Below are 20549 nucleotides of genomic sequence, written 5' to 3' on the forward strand. Positions count from 1 at the left end.
ATGTTTTTAAAATTATAGTTTCTACATAAATAGAAAAAATAAGTAGACTTTTTGATTTTTCTGAGTTTGAAATTTATGTTATCTTAATAAGTATTGTAATGACTTATAGTTTTCAACTTTCTTAGTAATAATAAAATATATATTAAAGCCAGTCACTAATATGTTAGATTCTGCCTTACCTGTGGGATACCGATGGAGTCCGTGCCATTTTGACATGGTATTGGTGAACACTCACTGATGTTGGTTTCACATTTTTGACTGAAGAATCCTTCTAGACATTCGCAGTTGGAAACAGAGCTGCTATTTTGGCAAATTCCTCCTTTCCAACAAGACTCAGAAACATAAGGTTTTGCAGACTCCTCACAGAATGGACCTTAAAATATCAAGAAGGAAAAGAAAAAAAAAAGAAAGGAGGAAAAAGAAAAGACAGAAGTAAAGGAGGGAACAAAGAGGAAGAAAGAGAGAAAGGGAAAGAAAGAGAGAAAGAAAGAATGAAAGAAAGAAATAGAGGAAAGAAGGGAGGAAGGGAAGGAGGAAGGGAGGGAATGAAAAGGGGAAAAGAAAGAAGGAAGGAAGTGGGGCAAAGGAAAAAAGAAAAGAGAAAAGAAAAGTGAATATAGATATGTGGCAAAGTTCATTATAGAAAAAATCTCTAGAGTTTATGAAATCTGTATCTTTATAAGGTTTGCTGCAGTACAAGTTATATATGATAAAATTCAAGGCTTTATATCTACAAAACTCTTGCAAATGTATAGAGCTATTCAAGCATCATTACAATACAGTTTTAGCACAACTCCTCTACCTGAAAAAGAGTTCTTTTGTAGTCAATCTTTATTCCTAACTTTAGCCCCAGGTAATCATTAATAGAACTTGGATCTGTCTCTATAGATTTCCCTTTGGGGGGCATTTCATATGAATGGAATGGTACAGTATGTGGTCTTTTGTGAGTGAAAGTATAATGCAGGTGAACATTCCAGAGGACTTTCATGGGAATGGCCCTGACCCTCAGCCCCCCCACTGTTCAGCACGCCTACAGTGGTTAGGGGGATCAGAATTTCACCTGCATAGACAGAAAACTAGTTTGGGGACATCTGAATAAAAATCAGCAATTTAGCATAGACAGAATACCAGCAGAGTTAGAAGGGGATTAAAAGTTAGCCTTGAGCTGAGACAGTCAAGCAGTCAAGCCTGCAGGTGTAACTATAAACAGTCCTCTCTCATTTTTTGAGGCAACTTTGTTATCTACTCAGTTTTGCCCTGGACAATTGTTCTGTGATTTAGTGCTTCCGCCCTAATGACCTTTTACATAATCAAAACCCCATCATGCCTGGATGATTAAACTCTTTATTTCTTCATTCTGTAAACACATGCCTTAAAATCTTAAACAAAAACCTCCTGAAAATTTGAATCAGGGTGGCACCTCTCTGCCTCACTAGTCTTTCCAGGCCTCAGCCGACCTTTTCACAAAAACTCTGCACATTGATTCCTCTGCTCCATTTCTCCTTCCACTTCCAGACTGGGGTGCTTGGGAAAATCCCCTCTAGGGGAATACTCAGCTCCTTCCTGCACCACAATAACTGGTACCCCCCCTGAGAAATGGAGGGGAAGGAATTGAGATCTAGATATTAGCTATGACCCCTGATCTCTTCCCTCTTCCACTCTCCACATTTCCACCTTGCCATTTCACTCACCCAAACAAAGTGATTGTAAGACTTACTGGACCCCCTACTTATCCCTGAGTGAATCAAAGTTAAAGCAAGAAAAAGGTGTCTCTCTTCCATTTTACTGATCACCCTACTTTTATATTTTATTTTCCACCCTTCTCTATGGGAAATGCACTAACAACATCCCTATCATATGCTTGCTGGAGCAAGAAATTATTCCAATCAATAAAACCAAGTTGCCTATGATATCCAGGCCAATTACCAAACCTCTCTGGCTGCTTTCAAAGCCTAGGTTGAGATCCCTGAGGTTAATAAACCAGCCTGTTCTTTTTCTACCATCCACCAGAGAGCCTCTGAGTCTTATTTAGATTTTGGGATCGGCTGCAAACGATCATAAATAGGCAGGTGGATAACCTGGATGCAGCTGAAATTTTAATCCTCCAGTTGGCCTTTGAAAATGCAACTAATGAGTGCAAAAATGTCCTAGCCCCTCTAATGGGCTGAAGCCCCCTTCCTGGATTGGCAGCAATGATCAAGATTTGCCAAAATGTGAGGATGGAAAATCACAGAGCCCAAGTATGGCCTTAGCCTGAGTTGAGGTCTTAGCTGCTACACTGAAGGTCCTGCCCAATGTTATCATTGCAGGCAAGAAGGACATTTTCTTTTTTCTTTTTTTTTTTTTTTTTTTTTGCAATTTTTGGCCACCCCCAGGGTATGTGGGGCCAGCGCCCTACTCCTTGAGCCACAGGCTGCTCAGCAAGGACAATTTCAAAAGGCTTGTCCCTTTAAAAATAATAACAATTCTCCAAACCCAAATGTTTTGCCCAAAAAGAAATGCACTCAGTGCACCAAAGAATTTTATTGGGCCAGCCAATGCCACTCTAAATTTCATGCTCAGGGCAATCCTTTAACTGGGAAATGGGGTATGGGCTTCTGTGCCCCTGAAAACATCAGGAGCAGTCCCAGAGAATTCCCCACAAAGTAGCTACACTAAAGAAGGGAGGTTTAATAAATCCATACCTACCCAATGGAAAAGAAATTATTCCAAGTGGAATAATATTTACTCATGAAACAAAACCAAAAAATGGGGAATTAAAGAAAAAGTGATTAAATCTAGAATTACTTGATCTTATAGTACAAGTATGCCCAACCAAATGTCTAATGAGTTACAATTTATATATCCAGTTTGGTTAATTAAAGACATAAATTTAGAATAGGTGGGAGAAATCAAAGCATTACCTACTCATCTTCTTCATGGCCCACAACTTCCTGACTCTTTAAGGGGCATAGTAAGTACAGAAATGCATTGAGGCCATAATCTTCAAGCAATCCTGCTATAACTGGTTCTACTTATACCTCCCACTCATTTTCTCTATTTTAATGAAACAAAAAAGGGCGGGGGGTATGGAGTCCACTCTTCTGGTGGACTACACCCACAGAAGCAATGATGGCTGCTTGCTTCAATCAACAAAACCCTAAACCCCCACTGACTTTACCACGTACTAATCATATTCATTTTACCTTGTGGGAGGACAGTTCCATTTAAGGCTCTTTTACTTAGAGAACAAAAAGTGGGTGAATGTGGGCAGAGATTCCAAAGGAACTTCCAGAACTGGGCCCTGGCTCTCAGTTCCCCTCTGCTCGACATCCCTATGGTAGCAAAGGGGGTTGGAATATTTGCATGTATAGAAAGAAAATTAGTTTGAGGACATCTGAGTAAAATTCAGCAATTTAGCAGAGATAGAATATCAGAGGATTAGAAGTAGATTATAAGAGACCCTGAGCCAAGACCATTTAGCCTTCAGGCCACAACTGTAAGGCCCTTTCCCTCACCTAAGGCAACTTGGGTTGTTATCTGCTTAGTTCTGCCCATGAGAATTGTTCTGTGATTTAATGCCTCCATCCTGATTATCTTTTTGCACAATCAAAAGACCACCTGCATGATTGAGTCATGAGACTATTAACTCTTCTTCATTCTGTAAACACACACCCTAAAATCTTAAATAAAAACCTCCTGAGAATTCGAATCAGGGCAGCACCTATCTGCCTGGCTATAGGCTGATACAATGTGTTTCTCTCCTGTTCTGCCTGTTGATTTGTCAATGCCTTTTCTCCTTTTGCCCCTGGACCCTGGGTGTTTGGGAACATCCCCTCTTGGGGAATTCTCAGTCTGCTTCCTGCACCAGGACAGTCTTTCATTATTGGCTTCATTTGCTTCATCATTTTTTGAGGATTTTTCATATTGCATCACATGCCAATACTTGGTAGTTTATATTGCTAAAGAGTAATTCACAACACATATATATCACTTCTTTATTCATAAATTGGCGGATGTCGGTTTCCACTTTTTGTCTGTTGCAAATAATGAATTTATACATAAATATTTGAGTTCATATGTATTTTAACATCTCTTAGATTCCTAGGAGTGAAATTGCTGAGTTTTAGGGTAAATTTGTGTTTAATGTTTTAAGAAATTGCTTCCAAATTCTGTGCACTATTTTTTATTCCCACCAGCAATGTATGAGATTTTGTTACAACACAGTGTTCTTGCCAACATTTGATATTGTCTGTTTTCATTATTATACCCATTCTAGTAAATGTCAAATGGTATCTTACTGCGGTTTCAATTTTTGTCCCCCAATGACTAATTGTTCTGAGCATCTTCTCATATGTATTTTAATCATTTCATTAATTCTTCTCAAATGAACTATTTAAATCTTGTAACTAAATTTAAGTTGTGGTATCTATTTTTTTAAAATTGAGCATGTTGTTTGAGTGGGCTTTTTTTATATTTCAGATACATGTCCTTTATGATGTGTATGACTGGAATTTTTCTTGTCTTGCCTTTTCTATTTGGACTCTGTTTGGATGATTATGTGGACTTTGTCTTTTATTATACTATTATGCTTGATTTTCAGATGTTAAACTAATACTGCATTCCTGGGAAAAATCCTACCTTTTAGAGTATAAAAATATGCTTTATGTTAGTAGATTAGACTGATACATATTTTATTGAGGATTTTCTAACTATATTCATAAGTTATCTTTAATTATTATTATTATTTTTTATTGTGTGAATTTTCTGCCTTTGATTTTGATATGAGGGTAATATCAGCCTCCTAAAATAGTTCACACATGTTCCCTGCTCTTCTGTTTTGTTTTGTTTTGTTTTGTTTTTGAAGAGTAAAGTCTGTGAGGATTGGTACTAATCTCTTAAATATTTGGTAGGTATATAGACATTTTCTATTTTTTCTTGACCACCATTATTATAGTAATTTGTATCCATCTAGGAATTTATCTGTTTCATTTAAGTGATTGAATTTGTTGGCATAATGTTCACAGTACCATATTTCCTAACAATCTTTTAAGTTTTGAATGTTCATTATTGAGTCCTCACTTTTAATGCCGATTTTGTTAATTTGTGACTTACTTTGTTTTTAGTTTGGTATTCCAACTAAAGATTTGTCCATTATGTTTTTCTCAAAAATCAATGCTTTGTTTCATTGATTTTCTCTAAGAAGTTTTAATGATTTGTGTACAAATCTTACCAATCTCTTTCTTTTGCATGCTTTGAATTTACTTTGCTCTTCTTTTTCCATTTATTTAAGTTAGAAGCTTAAAAATTGATTTGAGACCCCTTTCTTCTATAATGTAGAAGTTTACAACTATAAACTTTCCTGGAAGCACTGTCTTAACTACATTTAATAAATTTTAATATGATTCTTTTGTAATCTCAATCTTTGGTTTTCAGGTTATTTTAGAAATTTCGGGTTTTAATTTTTAAATATTTGGAAATTTCTCAAAATTATTTCTGGTTTAATTTTATGAGGGCTGGAGAACATCATCATATTTTTATTCCTTCAGATTTATCAAGACTTATTTTCTTGCCATACACATTTGCTGGTATACTGTCTTTTAACAACAGAGTTGTACAGTACAGTATAAGTACTTTATGAATGTGAGAGTGGTTGTCTTCTTCAACTTTATGCCTTGGGAAAGTCACTTGCTTCTCCAACTTCTTGCACTGGTCAGTTTATGTTGATATAACTAGGAAAGTAGTAATCTTAAGGTTCAAGATTGAGAGGTCCTCAGCAGTTTCTGTAGCATGTGGATCAGCAGGGGATTTAATTCACAGTTAAAAAGAATATGTCAGGTTATGTCTACCATGTTATCATTAGGCACACCATCATGACAGTAAGAAGTAATAACTCCTATAGTGTGCTGACAAGCCTTGCCATATCTGTGAAGTGTTAGATTTTGAAAGCAAATTTTACTCTTGTACTACTGTTGGTTTGAATAGAGCTTTGGACAATGGATAAGTGTTGGAGAGAAATGAAATGAGAAATATCTGATTTTCAGCTAAAAATGACATACTTAGCCTCCAGAAATTAAAGAAAAGTATTTATACTTCAATTTTATAAATCACGCCATCCAGTTCACTATGTAACCCAACATATTGATTGGAAAAAAATCTCTGTATCAAACTCATTCATTATGATGCTAATAGGAGTATCAAGAAACATCTAGATGCAAAGAATTAAGTCATTAAATAACAGCATGTAAGTCATAAAACTTTACTTATATGGCATGAGGGTAATTCACCTGAATTTATAAACTTAGTATGTTTTAGGCTTAAAGGCTTAGATAGCCTTTAAGTTCTAAAACAAAAAATATAAAGGTAAAATAAAATGTTGAGTGACCACACTGTTAGCATTATCAGATTAAAATAACTCAATCTTTTATTTGTGGATATCAGTATATAAATATTTATTTTGATCATACAAGAAGAGTGATATTGCTATATATAAGGGCTGTCAGAAAAGTATCCAACCATTATTAGTACCACTTTTCATATTACCTGTCTGGGTACTTTCTGGATAGCTCTTGCATTAACATCATGTTTTCATATTAAATAATCAAACATAGATAATAAGATTTAATGATATTTTAGACATAAATTATCTAAAATCCTAGTAATAAATTGTTTGAATAACATTACCTTAGATTTATATAATGCATGGCATTCCATAGGTGTGACAGTTAAGCTTACAAACTTGTCCTAGAAAGGGATGTACCTCACTGCTGAATATCACTATGGTCACCTTCAAAGTCCTCCCCTTGGGAAACTAGGCACCAGTGCCAACACTTAGTCCATCCTCCAAAGCAATTTTGGAACTCTTTTTCTGGAATGGCCACTAGGATTGTTGTCACATTACACTCAAATGTCCTGAATGTCATAAAAATGTCCCCTTTTCAGTATTTCTTTTATCTCTGAGTAAAGGAAAAAATTCATCAGGGGCCAGATTAGCTGAGTAGGGTAGATGTTCTAATACAGTTGTTTACTTTCTAAAAAATCCCTCACAGATATTGCTGTGAGTTGGTGCATTGTCTTGATGCAAGAGCCACACGTTTCTCATGACAAGATATTCAGTTAAGATTTTCCTGTTTTTCTATTGATGGTCGATTGGTCTGTTAAGCCTCTCACAGTCAGCTGAAAACTCTGGCATACAATTCAATGAAGTTTTGCAATGCTTTCCTTATTTCTGTTCATTACTGGCCACCTGGACCTCTCTTCATCAGTGATGCTTTCTCTCCCCCCAAAAAACATTTAATCCATTTGTACACTGTCATTTTGTCATGGTATTCTCTCTATAAACTTAGACTAATGTGTTTATGATTTCACTTCCACACTTGCAAAGTTTAACAAGAAATTTAATGTTTGTTTATTGCTCTAATTCAACCTCTGACATTCTCCTGGCAGCATGTAAAAACACACAATAATAAAAGCCACTTAGCAAGACACCGCTGCATGTCAACACGAACATAGCTGTGACACACTGATGTGCCTGGGTTATGAATCCTTACCAAGCCATTTGTACAGTGCTGCCAGCGTAAGTGTATGGTGGCAAGTTTTTAAACTTAATTGCCAGACCAATTTACATCATACTTATTGGATAAAATTCTTAAGACTAACCTGGCATTTATAAAGGTTTATTATTGTATAGTTTTTTTGTAACTGTACATATTTATGGGATACACATATGTTTTGTGATGATCAGATCAGGTAGATACCTCATTTAGTACCTCATGTTTTGTCATTTCTCTATGGGTAAGAACATTTTGAAAGCCTCTCTTTTAGCTGTCTTGTAATATACAATGACTTACTGTTAACTATAGTCACTCCAGTGCACAGTTGAGCACTAGAACTTATTCCTTCTGACTGTAAATTTGCACCTATTGACCAACCTCTCTCCACCTTTTTCTGTCCCCTCCTTTCTTAGTCTCTGGTAACTACTTTCTACTCTTTGCTTCTATGTTATCAATTTTTTTTTTTTAGATTCAACTTATGAGAAGATCACATAGTATTTGACTTTCTATATCTGGATTATTTCACTTAGTATGAGAGATATATTAATAATTAAAATGAGTATGTCAAACACCCCATGTTTATCACAGCACTATTTACACTAGTTAAGACTTGGAGTCAACCTGAGTGTTCAAGAACAGATGACTACATAAAGAAAATGTGATACATTACTATTTATACATAATGGAATATGTATATATATATATATATGCATATTTAGCCATAAAATATAAAATCCTGCAATTTTTGATAATATGGATAAACATGGAAGATATAATGTTAATTTAGTGTTAAAAATAAACCTCTAAAAATAATAATAATAAAATAAACTTCTAATTTCTCTACAGGTTAATCAACATGCCAGCTGTTTCTCAGCTGGCTAATTACAGATTAATAATAAAAAACATGCCAAGACCTAAACCTATAATAATTCCATGCTCTTTCCATCATAGCCCATACCCTGTAGATTATTTCTGTACAAAAGGGCAGAAGACTCAAATACCACTTGATTGTTAGTACAGGTCCAATATTACTACTGCAGGAATATAGCATTACATTGTTTAATGGTATATGTTGAAAGTAAATAGACACCTCCAACACACACAAAAACTATTTGTCTTCTATAGACAAACAAAACTCTCTCAATATTTTATAAATATATCCTTTGGCAGTTTCCAGACCAACCTATAGAATAAAATAGTAAACAGTGAACTGTGTATTTTTCTATTTTATTTTGAAATAATATGGGATTCACAGAAAGTTACAAGGATAGGACCAAGAGGTCCTGGGTACATTTATATCTTATGTAACAATATTTTATTCAATTATTATACTATGTAAAATATACTAGTATTAATGTATCACAACTAGGAAATTGGCATTAGCACAATGTGAGAGGAGAGTTGCATGTCATTTTGTAATGTGCAGATTCAGGTGATCCTCCCTATCAAAATGCACAAGTGTTATATGAGTAGGAAAATCTTCCTCACACTATCCTTTTAAGGTCTCACCCACCACTTGGCCCACTGCAATGACTAATCACTGGCAACCATTCATTTTCCCATCTCTATAATTTAGCTATTTTGATAATATTATATAAATGGAACCCTAAAATATGTGACTTTTTAACATGGTCTTTTAAAAAATAATTTATTATAATGCTCTCAACATACATCTAAGTTCTTTTCTACCAATAGGTCATTTCATGATGGGCATCTAGTGGACTCCATCCTGGGACAGTGGCCAGCAAAGGAAATGGTGCTGAGGAAAGTACAAAACTTACACCAAACTTAGAGCCTAAAACCAGAAGTCTATAAGGGCATACACTGTTTCATGTGCCTGGTGGCAGCATGAGAGCAATGCAGCATCTGTCCTGTTTCCTGGAGCCTTTTTACTGGGTACGTGAGTATACATGCAAGGATGTACAGCAGTCAGTTGTAAGCAGTCAAGGTTAAGAATGAGAGAGAGGAGATTATATTCCCAAGGAGGGTTGGGTAAGGGGTAAACAGGAACATAGGGTAATGGAATATCTGAAGAGGCCAGATAATGATGCAATAAGAAGAGGGGGAGCAAGTCATCTCCTCAGACAGACATCTCAGCTTCTCCAGCCTAAGCTACCAGCTGATGGCCTCAGCTCTCCTGCATTGCTGACTTCTCCATGAAGGAATAGTCACATACACATTCCTCTGGCTGGGCACCTTCAGACTCCTTTCTTCTCTATTACGAGTACAGGGGTGGCATGCTTATAGGCTTTACCCTAGCTTTTGAAGGGCCCATGGTTCATAGTCTATCTATTCCCACAATTTTTCATGGTAATTGGTGAATAGAATGAATGTTCCATGGTTTGTTTAATCTTTCACTTATTGTAGGACATTTTGTTCATTTCTAGTTTTTCTCTACTATCTATTACTTTGGAATGATTATTTGCATCTCCCTATAAATTCTTAGAAGCCTAATCCTCAATGTAATGGATCTGGAGCTGGGATGTTTGTGAGGTAATTAGATCATGAGAGTGGAGCGTTCTTGTGTAAGATTAGTACCTTTATAAAAGATAGGAGAGCTAGCTTTTCCTCTTTAACTCTTGCTATGTGAGGATACAATAAAAGGAGAGCCATCTGAAAACCTAGAAGTGGACCTCACGAGATAATGGGTTTGCTAGCACCTTGTCTGTTCTTCAAAACTATAAGAAATAAATGTTCTTCAGGCTGCTCATGTATGTTAAGTTGCTCTACCAGCCCATACTAAGAAACAAATAAAGCTATGATGAGTACTCATGTACATATTTCAATGTGGAAGTAAATTTTTATTCCTCCAGGATAAATGTCCACGAGTGAGATTAGTGAATCATATGGTATAAGTGCATTTTGAATTTTTAAAGAAACCGTCAAATTCTTTTCCAGAGGGGATCCACCATTTTACATTCCACACAGCCATGTGTGAGAGACTTAGTTACTTCTCATCTTTTCCAACATTTGGGGTTGTAATTAATTTTTATTTTAGCTATTTTAAGAGGTGTGTAATAATACGGTATTGGGGCCTTATTTTGAATTTATTTCATGAACAGTAACATCGTAAGAGGACAGGTTCTGGAGAAACGTCTATGAGCGGGGTAGAGTGACAGACGGAATCCAGTCCATGAGTGAGAGATTAACATCAGGTAAAAGGCACCAGTGTAATAGGAGAAAAAACAGAAATAAATGGGCAAAAATTCAAGTTAACCTGAAGTTTGTTATGAATAGGCAGAGTCTGGTGATCTTCTGATTGTTTCTATTTTTGAAATACAAAGCAAAGACAACAGTGGAGGGTGATGAAAGGGGTAGAAGTTTGAGTAGGGAAGAGATGTTAAGAACTGGTTGTCTAAGATGTGGAGAGAAAGAAGTAGCTGTTAGAGAAACATACTCAGATTTATGGGAGTTTCTAGGAACTCTTCGAAATTAGGGAACATGCATTTAAAATGAGACTAGGTGGCATGCTCATATGATTGCTTGACTGCAAACAAGTTAATAAGTATGATAAATTTAACAGGTTTGGGATTTTGGAGGGGGCCAAAGGCCAGGAGAGAAATATAAGAAATTAAGTGGTAGTAATGACAGATGATATAACTTCATTACATAGAAAGGAAAAGATATCATAAGGAGTCAGGAAATAAAATATAGTAAAGACTAAATGAATTTTGTGTCTTCAGAAAATGAAGAACCAATAGAATTTGAAGTCCTAGAAGGAATGAATAGAAAAATGAGAAAATTTTGTATCCTGAAGGTAGAATTCTTAAAAATTTATCTGAATACAATCTCCTCCCCCAGCCCCCAAAAAACTATACCGTGCGTTCCTTATCAGTATGTACCTTTTTTATAGGGAGGGAATATGTAGCACAAATAAATTTTACAAAAGGTGTTCATGATCATGTGACAATTTTTCAGTTATTATTTTTCATTATTATATTTTAAAAGATAAATAAGAGCCCCCCCTTACACACACACACAACCATACACAAATAAGCCAAATAACTAAAATTAATATATTCGAGCTGCAATCCTATGAAAATTATCTAAGAATATTTTTATTTTAATAGAAATCATAATGGGGCTTCTATAGTACAAACTAGCTTTGTTATCCTAACAAGGTATATCTATCTGTGAAAAATCACAATGGACGAAAGATATTTTAGATTGCTAGGTTTTGTTTTGATTTCAGGAAATTCTTTTGGTCAATCCTTTAACGAAATGTCAAAAATTTCCAAAGCAATTCTGTTGTAAAATAACACATTGCCGTTAGTTGAACATTTTATTCACGTAAGCTCATTTTAGTCTACTTTCCTGTAAGAATGAAGCTATTATACTCAAAGGATAGGCAACACAAAGACATCCCCAAGTAGGGAGATAATTTGCCTTTCATTCCTTTGGGGAGAGAAAGAAATGGTTGCTAGGAGCTCTGCTCAAGAACTAGAAAAGAGAAATAAGTGGCAAATAAAGGAAAATTGAAGAAAGCCGGCGAACGTGTGTACTCGTGTTTGATCACATTTTCACGAGCTTGCCAAGACAAAGAACTGCTCCAATATAAAGAAAGAAAATTTGATACAAATACCCATCTATGAGAAAAGTAATTATGTAAATAGTTGATATTTAAGCATGTCAGAGTAGCAAAAATACTATTTTAAGTTATTCATCGTGTATATATACCTTAACAAATACCTCTTAAGTACTGGTACTCTCATATTATTAATTTGGTTTCAGGCCTGCATGTTATAAAATTTTAACAGTTAAAAATATTGATTCTGCTAAGTTCCTAATACGTGGCACTCACCAGTCAGTTCTTCCAATCAAATTACCAGGAATGAGCCTCCAGACTATTGCAAGGAGATAAATGTCTACTGTGTTCTTCTATAGCAGGGATTTGCGCTTTTTTTTCTCCAAAGGAAAAACTAGTAATTATTTTGAGCTTTGTGAGCCAACAGAGTCTCTTGAACTACTCAATGCTCCTCTGGTAGCATGAAAGCGGTCATAGACTATGTGTAAATGTATGAGAATTCCTTTGTTATTTTAGAATTACTTCAAACAGTGTTTGAAGCCCTTTATTGTACTGACCTAGCAATTTATGAAGTATATATTGTCATTATATTCATTATATGTAAGGTAACTGAAGCACAAGAAGGATAGTTCTGGAAACATCATCCTGACATCATCCCTTAGAATTGATGAGGAATGTCTGGAAGATATATAAAATGCAAGATTGGATTTAGAGAAGTACCTAAAACTATGGAAATCATGCCTAGGACAAAAAAAAAAAAAAAAAAAAAAGGGCACATAGAAGTAAAGGGATATAACCCTTAAAATAAATTCATTCACATCCCCAAATTTGAATCAGGAGGCTGAAATAAAGAGGGTGCTTAGAGCACTAAGCTATTATAATATGGGTAGGATGTGATGGAACTCAAATAGCCACTCTGGGCATATTGAGAAAACAAAACAAAACATAGGTAACACGTCCCAGCATGCAATTTTCTGTCAGGCAATATGAGGCTAACGTAAGGCAACCTAACCTTCCATTCATTAAATGCAAGTATTCCTGGTAGAGAAACTACATTTCCACTTATGGAACTGATTTTGAGCAACAAGAACAAATTGAAATAAACAAAGAGTAATAGAAAGAAGATGTGTCTTTGCTACTAAAAGCTACTACTCAAGGTCACAATTAATGTGCCTTCAATTAGTTAGGAGCGTAAAGCCTCTCTCAATCTAATTTCATTTTCATGGTCCATCAAAGCCTTAATCTTTGAACAGGGCCTTGCATAATCTCTTGCTGAAAGCACCTCAACACCCTAGTATCGGACAAAGCTAGTTATTTCTCGGTGAGAAGAAAAAAGGAGATAAAATGACACGTATGAAAAGTCAGTATTTCTTTTTTTTTTTTTTTTTTTTTTTTTTTTTTTTGAAAAGTCAGTATTTCAAAATGAGAGTTGAAAAATAGGGCAGTTCTCCCTCTGGAGCACAGATACAGCTGGAAGAAGAATAAGATAGAAATCTATAATTCATGAATTGATAAAACCAAACACGAGAGTTTTTTAAAAGGAAAATGAAAGTCAGTCCTTTGGTAATTCTTATAAAAAAGGGAGAGTATATCTACCTGTCATTATGCACATTAAAACGGCAATTTTATATTTTGAGAGTATTTAAAGACCAAAAATATCAGAAAATAATTTTGTGCTAGCAAAATTGAAATCTGAACATGTACAAAACTTAACACAAATGACTTCATAGTGCTGAACACATCAATAACATAAAATACCATTTATCAAAAAAACAAGGAATTATCTTCTAAAAGAGAGTCTAAATTTTGAGTTTTTTCAACCTGTAAAATTTTGTTCATTGTGTTCTATAAAAGCCTCATTCAATAGAATGTTTCACATGCGGTTTTAACTTATCTAGTATTTTTTTTTAAATATAGGAAAGGATATTAATTTTGAAAAGATGCTCCTTTTACCTCTATAGATCCAAAATAAAATTCTGTAATCATCAATATCAGACATTATTGAGTCATATTTTTTTCATACTAAGCTTTTGAAAACTAAAGTGGACACATTTGTGTGGGAAATGGCTATCGACCACCTCAATAATGTGAACACTACACTAAAGCTTGTCAAATAAAATTTCTGGCCTCTCAGTGCATCTATAAATTACGGTTACATTACACTGCAGTGTAGGATTTTTTAAATGGTAAATAGGTGTTGCTTTTAACTTCAGTTCACCAACTGCCATTAAACCTCTAGCAAGAGAGTCCTTTGAACCTTTGAAGCTGGGCATTGAATTTCTCTCTAGCTCTGGGATGAGGAGCAAGATGGTGGCCAAGTAACAGATTCCTTGCAACTGGGCACGGTGAGTCCAGGGAGAGGAGACTTCAGGCATCTCTGGCTGGTGGGATCTGCCCAGAAAATCCCATTGGAGACACAGGGAGTCAGTGAGGGACTTCTGGACCCCATAAAGAGGACAAAAGCATGGAGAACTGGATTCATGGAAACCCTCGTCCAGAGGCACGGTAACTTAAGCAGCAAGAGGAAGTGAAAGGAAAATGAGGGAGGAAGAAGAATTTCTCTCTAGCTCTCAATGTCCAAGATGGTGCCTTTTACTGATATAAGGATGCTTCAGACACATTGAAAATCTGTCATTTAATGTAGCTGCCTTCATCTATCTGAACTGGATCTTCTGGGTGCCTTGCTGCAGCTTACACACAGGGACTTGCTCTTTCCTCTGCCTTATTACGTTAGGAGGCTGGCTTCTTTCTTTAATCCTCATGAGCCTACCTCTGCTGGTTTCCACTTTCTTCATCTTCCTCAATTCTCTAACTATTGGGAGCAGGAGGCCTAACTTGTGTTCTGTCTCGACTTCCAAGCTTTCCTCACTAAGCTTAATTGTTGTTAGCTTTTGATTTAAATCAACATTTTCCTTTCCCAGGAACACTTACAGGCCGTTGGTGGGTTGCTCATTGGCCAAATTTAAATAATGTTTTGCCTCGTGGAATGGGAAGGAATGAATCCAGGAAAAGAGAGTGGGGAACAGCAGATTGGTGAAGCGCTCTGAATGTAAGCATTTGTTGAGTCAGGTTGCCGCCCGATTGGGTGAGGTTTATCACAACCTAAGGCAATTACAGTAGTAACCTCTAAGATCGCTGATCAGAGATCACCAGGAAAAACGTAATAATGCAAAAGCTCAAAATATTGTGAGAATAACCGAAATGTGGCACAGAGACACAAAGTAAACACATGGTTCTGGGAAAATGGCACTAATGGACTTGTCAGACGGTTTTCATAAATTTTCAATCTTTAAAAACACAGTATCTGAAAAGCATAATAAAACAAGGTGTGTCTTTCGTTTATGCTTATCTCATGTCTTATTTCAAAATAGCTCAATGTTAAGTTCTCCTTATCCCTGTGGCTCGTGGATGTCACATTTTTAGAGCACAGAAAAAACAGTAAAGCTTCTAGTCTAATCTCAAAAGTTATTGTATACTTCATATCAAGTACCTTATGAAGGATAATATTTCATTCCAATCTCACGACGGACTCAGGATGGAGGGAGGAAATATGAGCAATTAAATTTTGTTCATGTTGAAAAGTAGTAATAAACATAACCAAGTTGGGTCAATTCTAAGATTGATTAGAAAATATATGGATATAATCAATCATGTCACTAGATGAGAGGCTATATATATGTCTGGAGAAGAATCGTAAAGTTAGATGGATCTAAGAACAGTCATTTCAATAAATTTTACTGAATTACCTACATATCCATATTGAAGAAAAAATGAATATTAACCTCTATGTCACCTTTTACAAAACCAGTCATCAATTCCAAATGGATCGTACATATAAATGTGGAGTGTACAATTATAGAAATTCTGAAGGGTAACCTTTCTTAGACAAGATGCAAACCATTTACATTCTTTAAAAATAAGAACATATTTTGATTTGAAGACAGTAGAGTGAAAATCAAGTTACAGAAGGCAATAAAACATTTTTAACACCAATCACTAATGTAGATCATATAAAAAAGTCCTAAAAGTCAGTAAAAGATGTACAAATGATATACGTGTATATATGTGAACTATATGATATTCAAATATATTTTATACGTTTTACATGCATGTGTACACACATTATGTACATATAGAAGGTGCAAAAAATGTATGCACATTTAAAAAAAGGAAAAAAACTGTATAAAATTATAATACTCATTTATATACTTGTAACCAATGATGAATGTAGGTCATGTCTGAGTACCTATTTCAAATGCAGAAGTCAAATGTGACTCAGGGTTACCATTTTGATATAGTCTTTTCCTTTCTTAAAATGTGTACATACTTTTCTGGCACCTTTGGTATGTAAACAGAAAAAAAAGACAAAGAAAAATAGGTCCTTTATAAAAGAAGAAATGCAAATACCTGGTAAACAGGCAAAGTGTTTAATATTATTTATAAACATAAATATTCGACCAGAATGAAATGCTGCTACATACCAGCATGATTGGCTGGAAAAAAAAAATGTGGATCACAGAGTGATGTATGTATTAGAGCAAAGAGAAAGTTCCACATATGCTAATGGGAGGAGAACTTGGAACGACCCCTTTGGAAATAATAGATTATTATTTACTACAATTTAATGGACATATAAGCTATGACTGGAATGTTCTTTAAGATATTGCTATAATCAAACTCTGAATAGCCACAGCGATGACCGTCAAAGCTAGCCATGGAATGGACAGATCTCAGAAACACCCTGGGAAGAGAAAGAGGCCGCCAGAAGAGAGGGCATAGTGCATAGTTCCATTCATGTAAAGATCAAATGAGCTCCAAGAATTCTAAAACCTACACATTCTGCTTGATCTTTTTCTTTGGGAGGAGGGATTGGGATGTAGTTCCCGGGAACAGGGAAAAGGAAAGCTCCTGGAATACAGCCAATGTTTTGTTTCTTGATCTATGTCACAGATTTGTAGGATTTTGCTTTGTGAGAATTTTGTGTTCAAAACATTAAATTCAATTCGAATCCCATGTAATGAAGTTAAAAATCAAATAACTGGTTAAAATAACTTCTGTTCAGTGGGACCGGCAGGTGCTCCTGTTTCTAGGCCTTTTCTCGTGTCAGTGGTCATCAAATGTCAGCCAATGTCAGAATCACTGGGAGGGCTTGTTCCAACAGCCTGCCGGACCCTGCTTCCAAAGCATGTCATTCACTGGTCTACATTAGACACCAAAAATTCAGAATTTTTCTTTCCACATTCCGAGACGATTCCGGTGCTATTGATGCAGGATCACACGCTGTACACCTCTGGCTTTTGCTATTCCTTTTGAAATGTTCTTCCCCGACCTTCACAGTCACCAGCTAACTCACTTTCACGTTCACCCCAGGCCCAGCTCCAGCCAGGCCTCATAATTAGAAGATTTCCTCGTCCCTGCAACACCATTACTAACCTTAGAGAGCCTGCTTCTATGCTTTCAGGATGCTTTCCTGAGAACCTGATGTAGGATATTTTATTTCTCTATCTGGGCTTCTAATTTTCCCACTACAGGTGGCATTCTTTAGGGTTTATTTTATCCCTGAGAGAGTTTTTCATTGTATCTGTTGAATAAATAAAAAAAAAATCCCATCGAGTTCTCAATTTTCTGCATAGTTTTACATTTCTCTTTTAGGTGGTTGTGTTTTTGTCGTTAGCTAGCTATGTCTCAAAGTCAGATTTTAACCTTGACTTTTTGGCACTGCTCTTCCTTTCTAATCCCTAAGTTGTAATGGATTTAAGATAAAATTGTCTCCTGGTAGCCTCCTGCTTCATTAACTCAGCCAAAGCTTGCGAAGGCTTTTCAGTATGTGAAAGTTTGACTTGCCTCTTTCTTGGTAGTGCGCACCATCCTTCCCACTAAGTTGCCAGAGAATTAACAACCCATTACCTTCCTTCCATTATGTTCCCTGGCAATTTTATCTCTGTAATAATTTTTCTCCCTTTTCCTCATATAACCCTGCTCTTAAGACTTTCATGATGGTCCGTGAATTATCACATTATTTTCTTTTAGTCTTAATCGCGACAAAACCACTTTTATACAAAATAAATAAATCTCATATGTCCTTTACTCTGTAGCCTTAGAACTAATGCTTCCCTTGCTGTTCCCTTTCCCGTCATCTTTCTGGGCCAACAACACCTGTTCATGATACACGTGAAAAATAAATGCCGTCACCCAAATGTGTTTCAGAAATATTATAATTTTTCCATGTTTAATGAAAGACATCTTACATATGATCAAAGCCATCTAATATTGCCAGTCTGTGCATAATTCCATTTTCAGGAAGAGTACGTTTGGTGGCACATATCTTGTTTATAAATGCTCTGAAATTATGCTGCTAATCACAGAAATACTCCAATATTCTATTCTAGTAGGCACATAATGTATCATAAATTAATTAAGGCACATGTAGATTAATGGATCTCTCATCTCTGTCTGAAGGTGGCAGAAATATTATGCCTTCAATGATTCCCACACCTAGAAGCTATTATTAACAAGGGAAAAGAAAGCTTTCACTGGCATTCCAACTTCAAGTACATATGAACTATTACTCTACACTTTTTGCCCAAGTGAAATTCATGCCGGATAGGAGAACAATAAATAAAATGAGAGATTATTTTTCTTGTTTAGTGTCTGTGTCTCAGAGCATTATTTCAGACATTTACAACCAATCAAAATTGAACAGCCAATGTAATTAAATGAGAAAATCAAGATCAAAGGTCTTCTTTGGCCAACTGACTTGGTCAACCGAAAAGCCTTTTGTTGTGTAAATGTGTATTTGATTACAAAGTTACTATTGAATTCTGTGGTTAGTTATACTTTCAACACCATAGGAATGTTCTTTTTGTATATGAATAATAACTAAAAGTGGTGCATTGAAAAACCTCTTGAATCACAAAGTAATCTATCTCTAGATAGGTTCTCTGTAATCAGTGAGGACGATTTAGCTCGTCAATTCTAAATAAATTAAATGAAATTTACAACAAACAAGCAACATTTGAAATACATTTTTTTGATTTATTTGCTTGTTTTCTTCATCTTTTGAAAGCATATTAAAATGGAAGTATAAAGTTATTCCTATTTTGAAGCAAGTCAAGAAAAAAAAAAAAAAACAATCAAGAGACCCAAGACAGCAAAGAGACCAAAGTAGTTAATTCAATTCTTTTTGTTTTCTGTAATTGCTCGCAAGAACTTTTCTCCCTTATAAAAGAAAATTAGCTTCACGTATAGCCTATGTATTTTAAAAGTAAAAACAATGTTTAAAGCATTTTAAAAAACTTGGTTTTCTTTAATTCCTTCTCAGGAGGTTGCCCTTCTCCTATGCAAACTCTGAATATTGGGAGAGTATAAAGGCCTTTTATTTCTCATATAATTTTGGCTTTAAAGGGCAAGTTTTTATAGTTCATGACAAAAGATCACACTTTCAATGCTTTCCTGCCTTTGCCAAAGTTTGCTCATGGATGTGACAGGTCATCTCAGCAGGTGTTGGAGCACTTGATAGCTTTAGGATGACACATTTTTTTTCCTCTGGAATATTTACGATAGAGATGTTAGATGCCTGTGGCTATACTTATCAATGAAACTCAAGTGCATGTGAACAAACTGGACATCATAGTACAGAGATGTCTTAGTAGGTCAAAGATAATTCTATTAATATTATCATTCTAACTTTTTCCTCCCTGTAACGAAATAAAATGCTATTTCTTTAGCAGGTTACTAGATAAAATATAGGGTAACCTGGCATTTAATGGCTCTGCTGTCTGGAAGTACATAAATAGGTAAGAAATTACATTCTTATCTTTAAATGCTAAAATAACATTGAATGGATAAGAATTCCTCATTCTGGGTAACAGACAATGTGGTAAAATGTGGGTCATAACTAAGCCAATAAATTAAATCTGATCTAAACATTCATTGAATATATTTTCCCAAGAGGAGCAGCCTGGCAAATCATCTCCACTTTTTAAATTTCCTTATTTCTCTCTGTCTCTCTATCAAAGATGATTTGATAACAATTAATTATGAAGAACAGAGAGAATATGACAATTAAATTGTAGGATTTTGAGAACTTTTTTCACTGTATAGCATTCTATAATAATAATAGGCATGGATTTTAGAATATATATCATAGGGTAAGACTTTTGATTCAAAAGTTTGAACAGAAATTAATAACTTGCAGGTCTTATATTACTAATTTACATTATTTAAAATAAATACAAACTGATCTTTTATTGTTTAGATACATGGAAGAATTGTTCTATTTTTGTGGCTTTCTTTAAAATGTATTCTTCTGTTATCAGAAGTTCTTAATAGCAATATAGTCAAATTCATAATTTTTTCTTTTATGTTTAATATTTGAATGTACATCACATATGTGTGTTGTGTATCTGTGTGTGTGTTAAGAAAACATTTCCCATAGTGAAGTCATAATCTTCTATGATATCCTTCAATAAAAGTTTTAAAATTCAGACTCC

The 20549-nt window shown here is 35.1% G+C and overlaps 1 protein-coding gene across 1 annotated transcript in view; it reads right to left on the reverse strand.

The window, feature by feature from the left end:
- EYS (eyes shut homolog (Drosophila)) overlaps positions 1-20549 on the reverse strand; it is a 1547934-nt gene that overhangs the window by 1455768 nt on the left and 71617 nt on the right. The window contains exon 3 of the mRNA XM_012805052.1: positions 180-373. Within this exon, the coding sequence (XP_012660506.1) occupies positions 180-373 (194 nt within the window). The remainder of the gene's footprint in view (positions 1-179; positions 374-20549) is intronic.

This window comes from Otolemur garnettii, unplaced genomic scaffold (assembly GCF_000181295.1).
Source record: "Otolemur garnettii isolate 467f Iridium unplaced genomic scaffold, OtoGar3 scaffold00035, whole genome shotgun sequence".
NCBI lineage: Eukaryota > Metazoa > Chordata > Mammalia > Primates > Galagidae > Otolemur > Otolemur garnettii.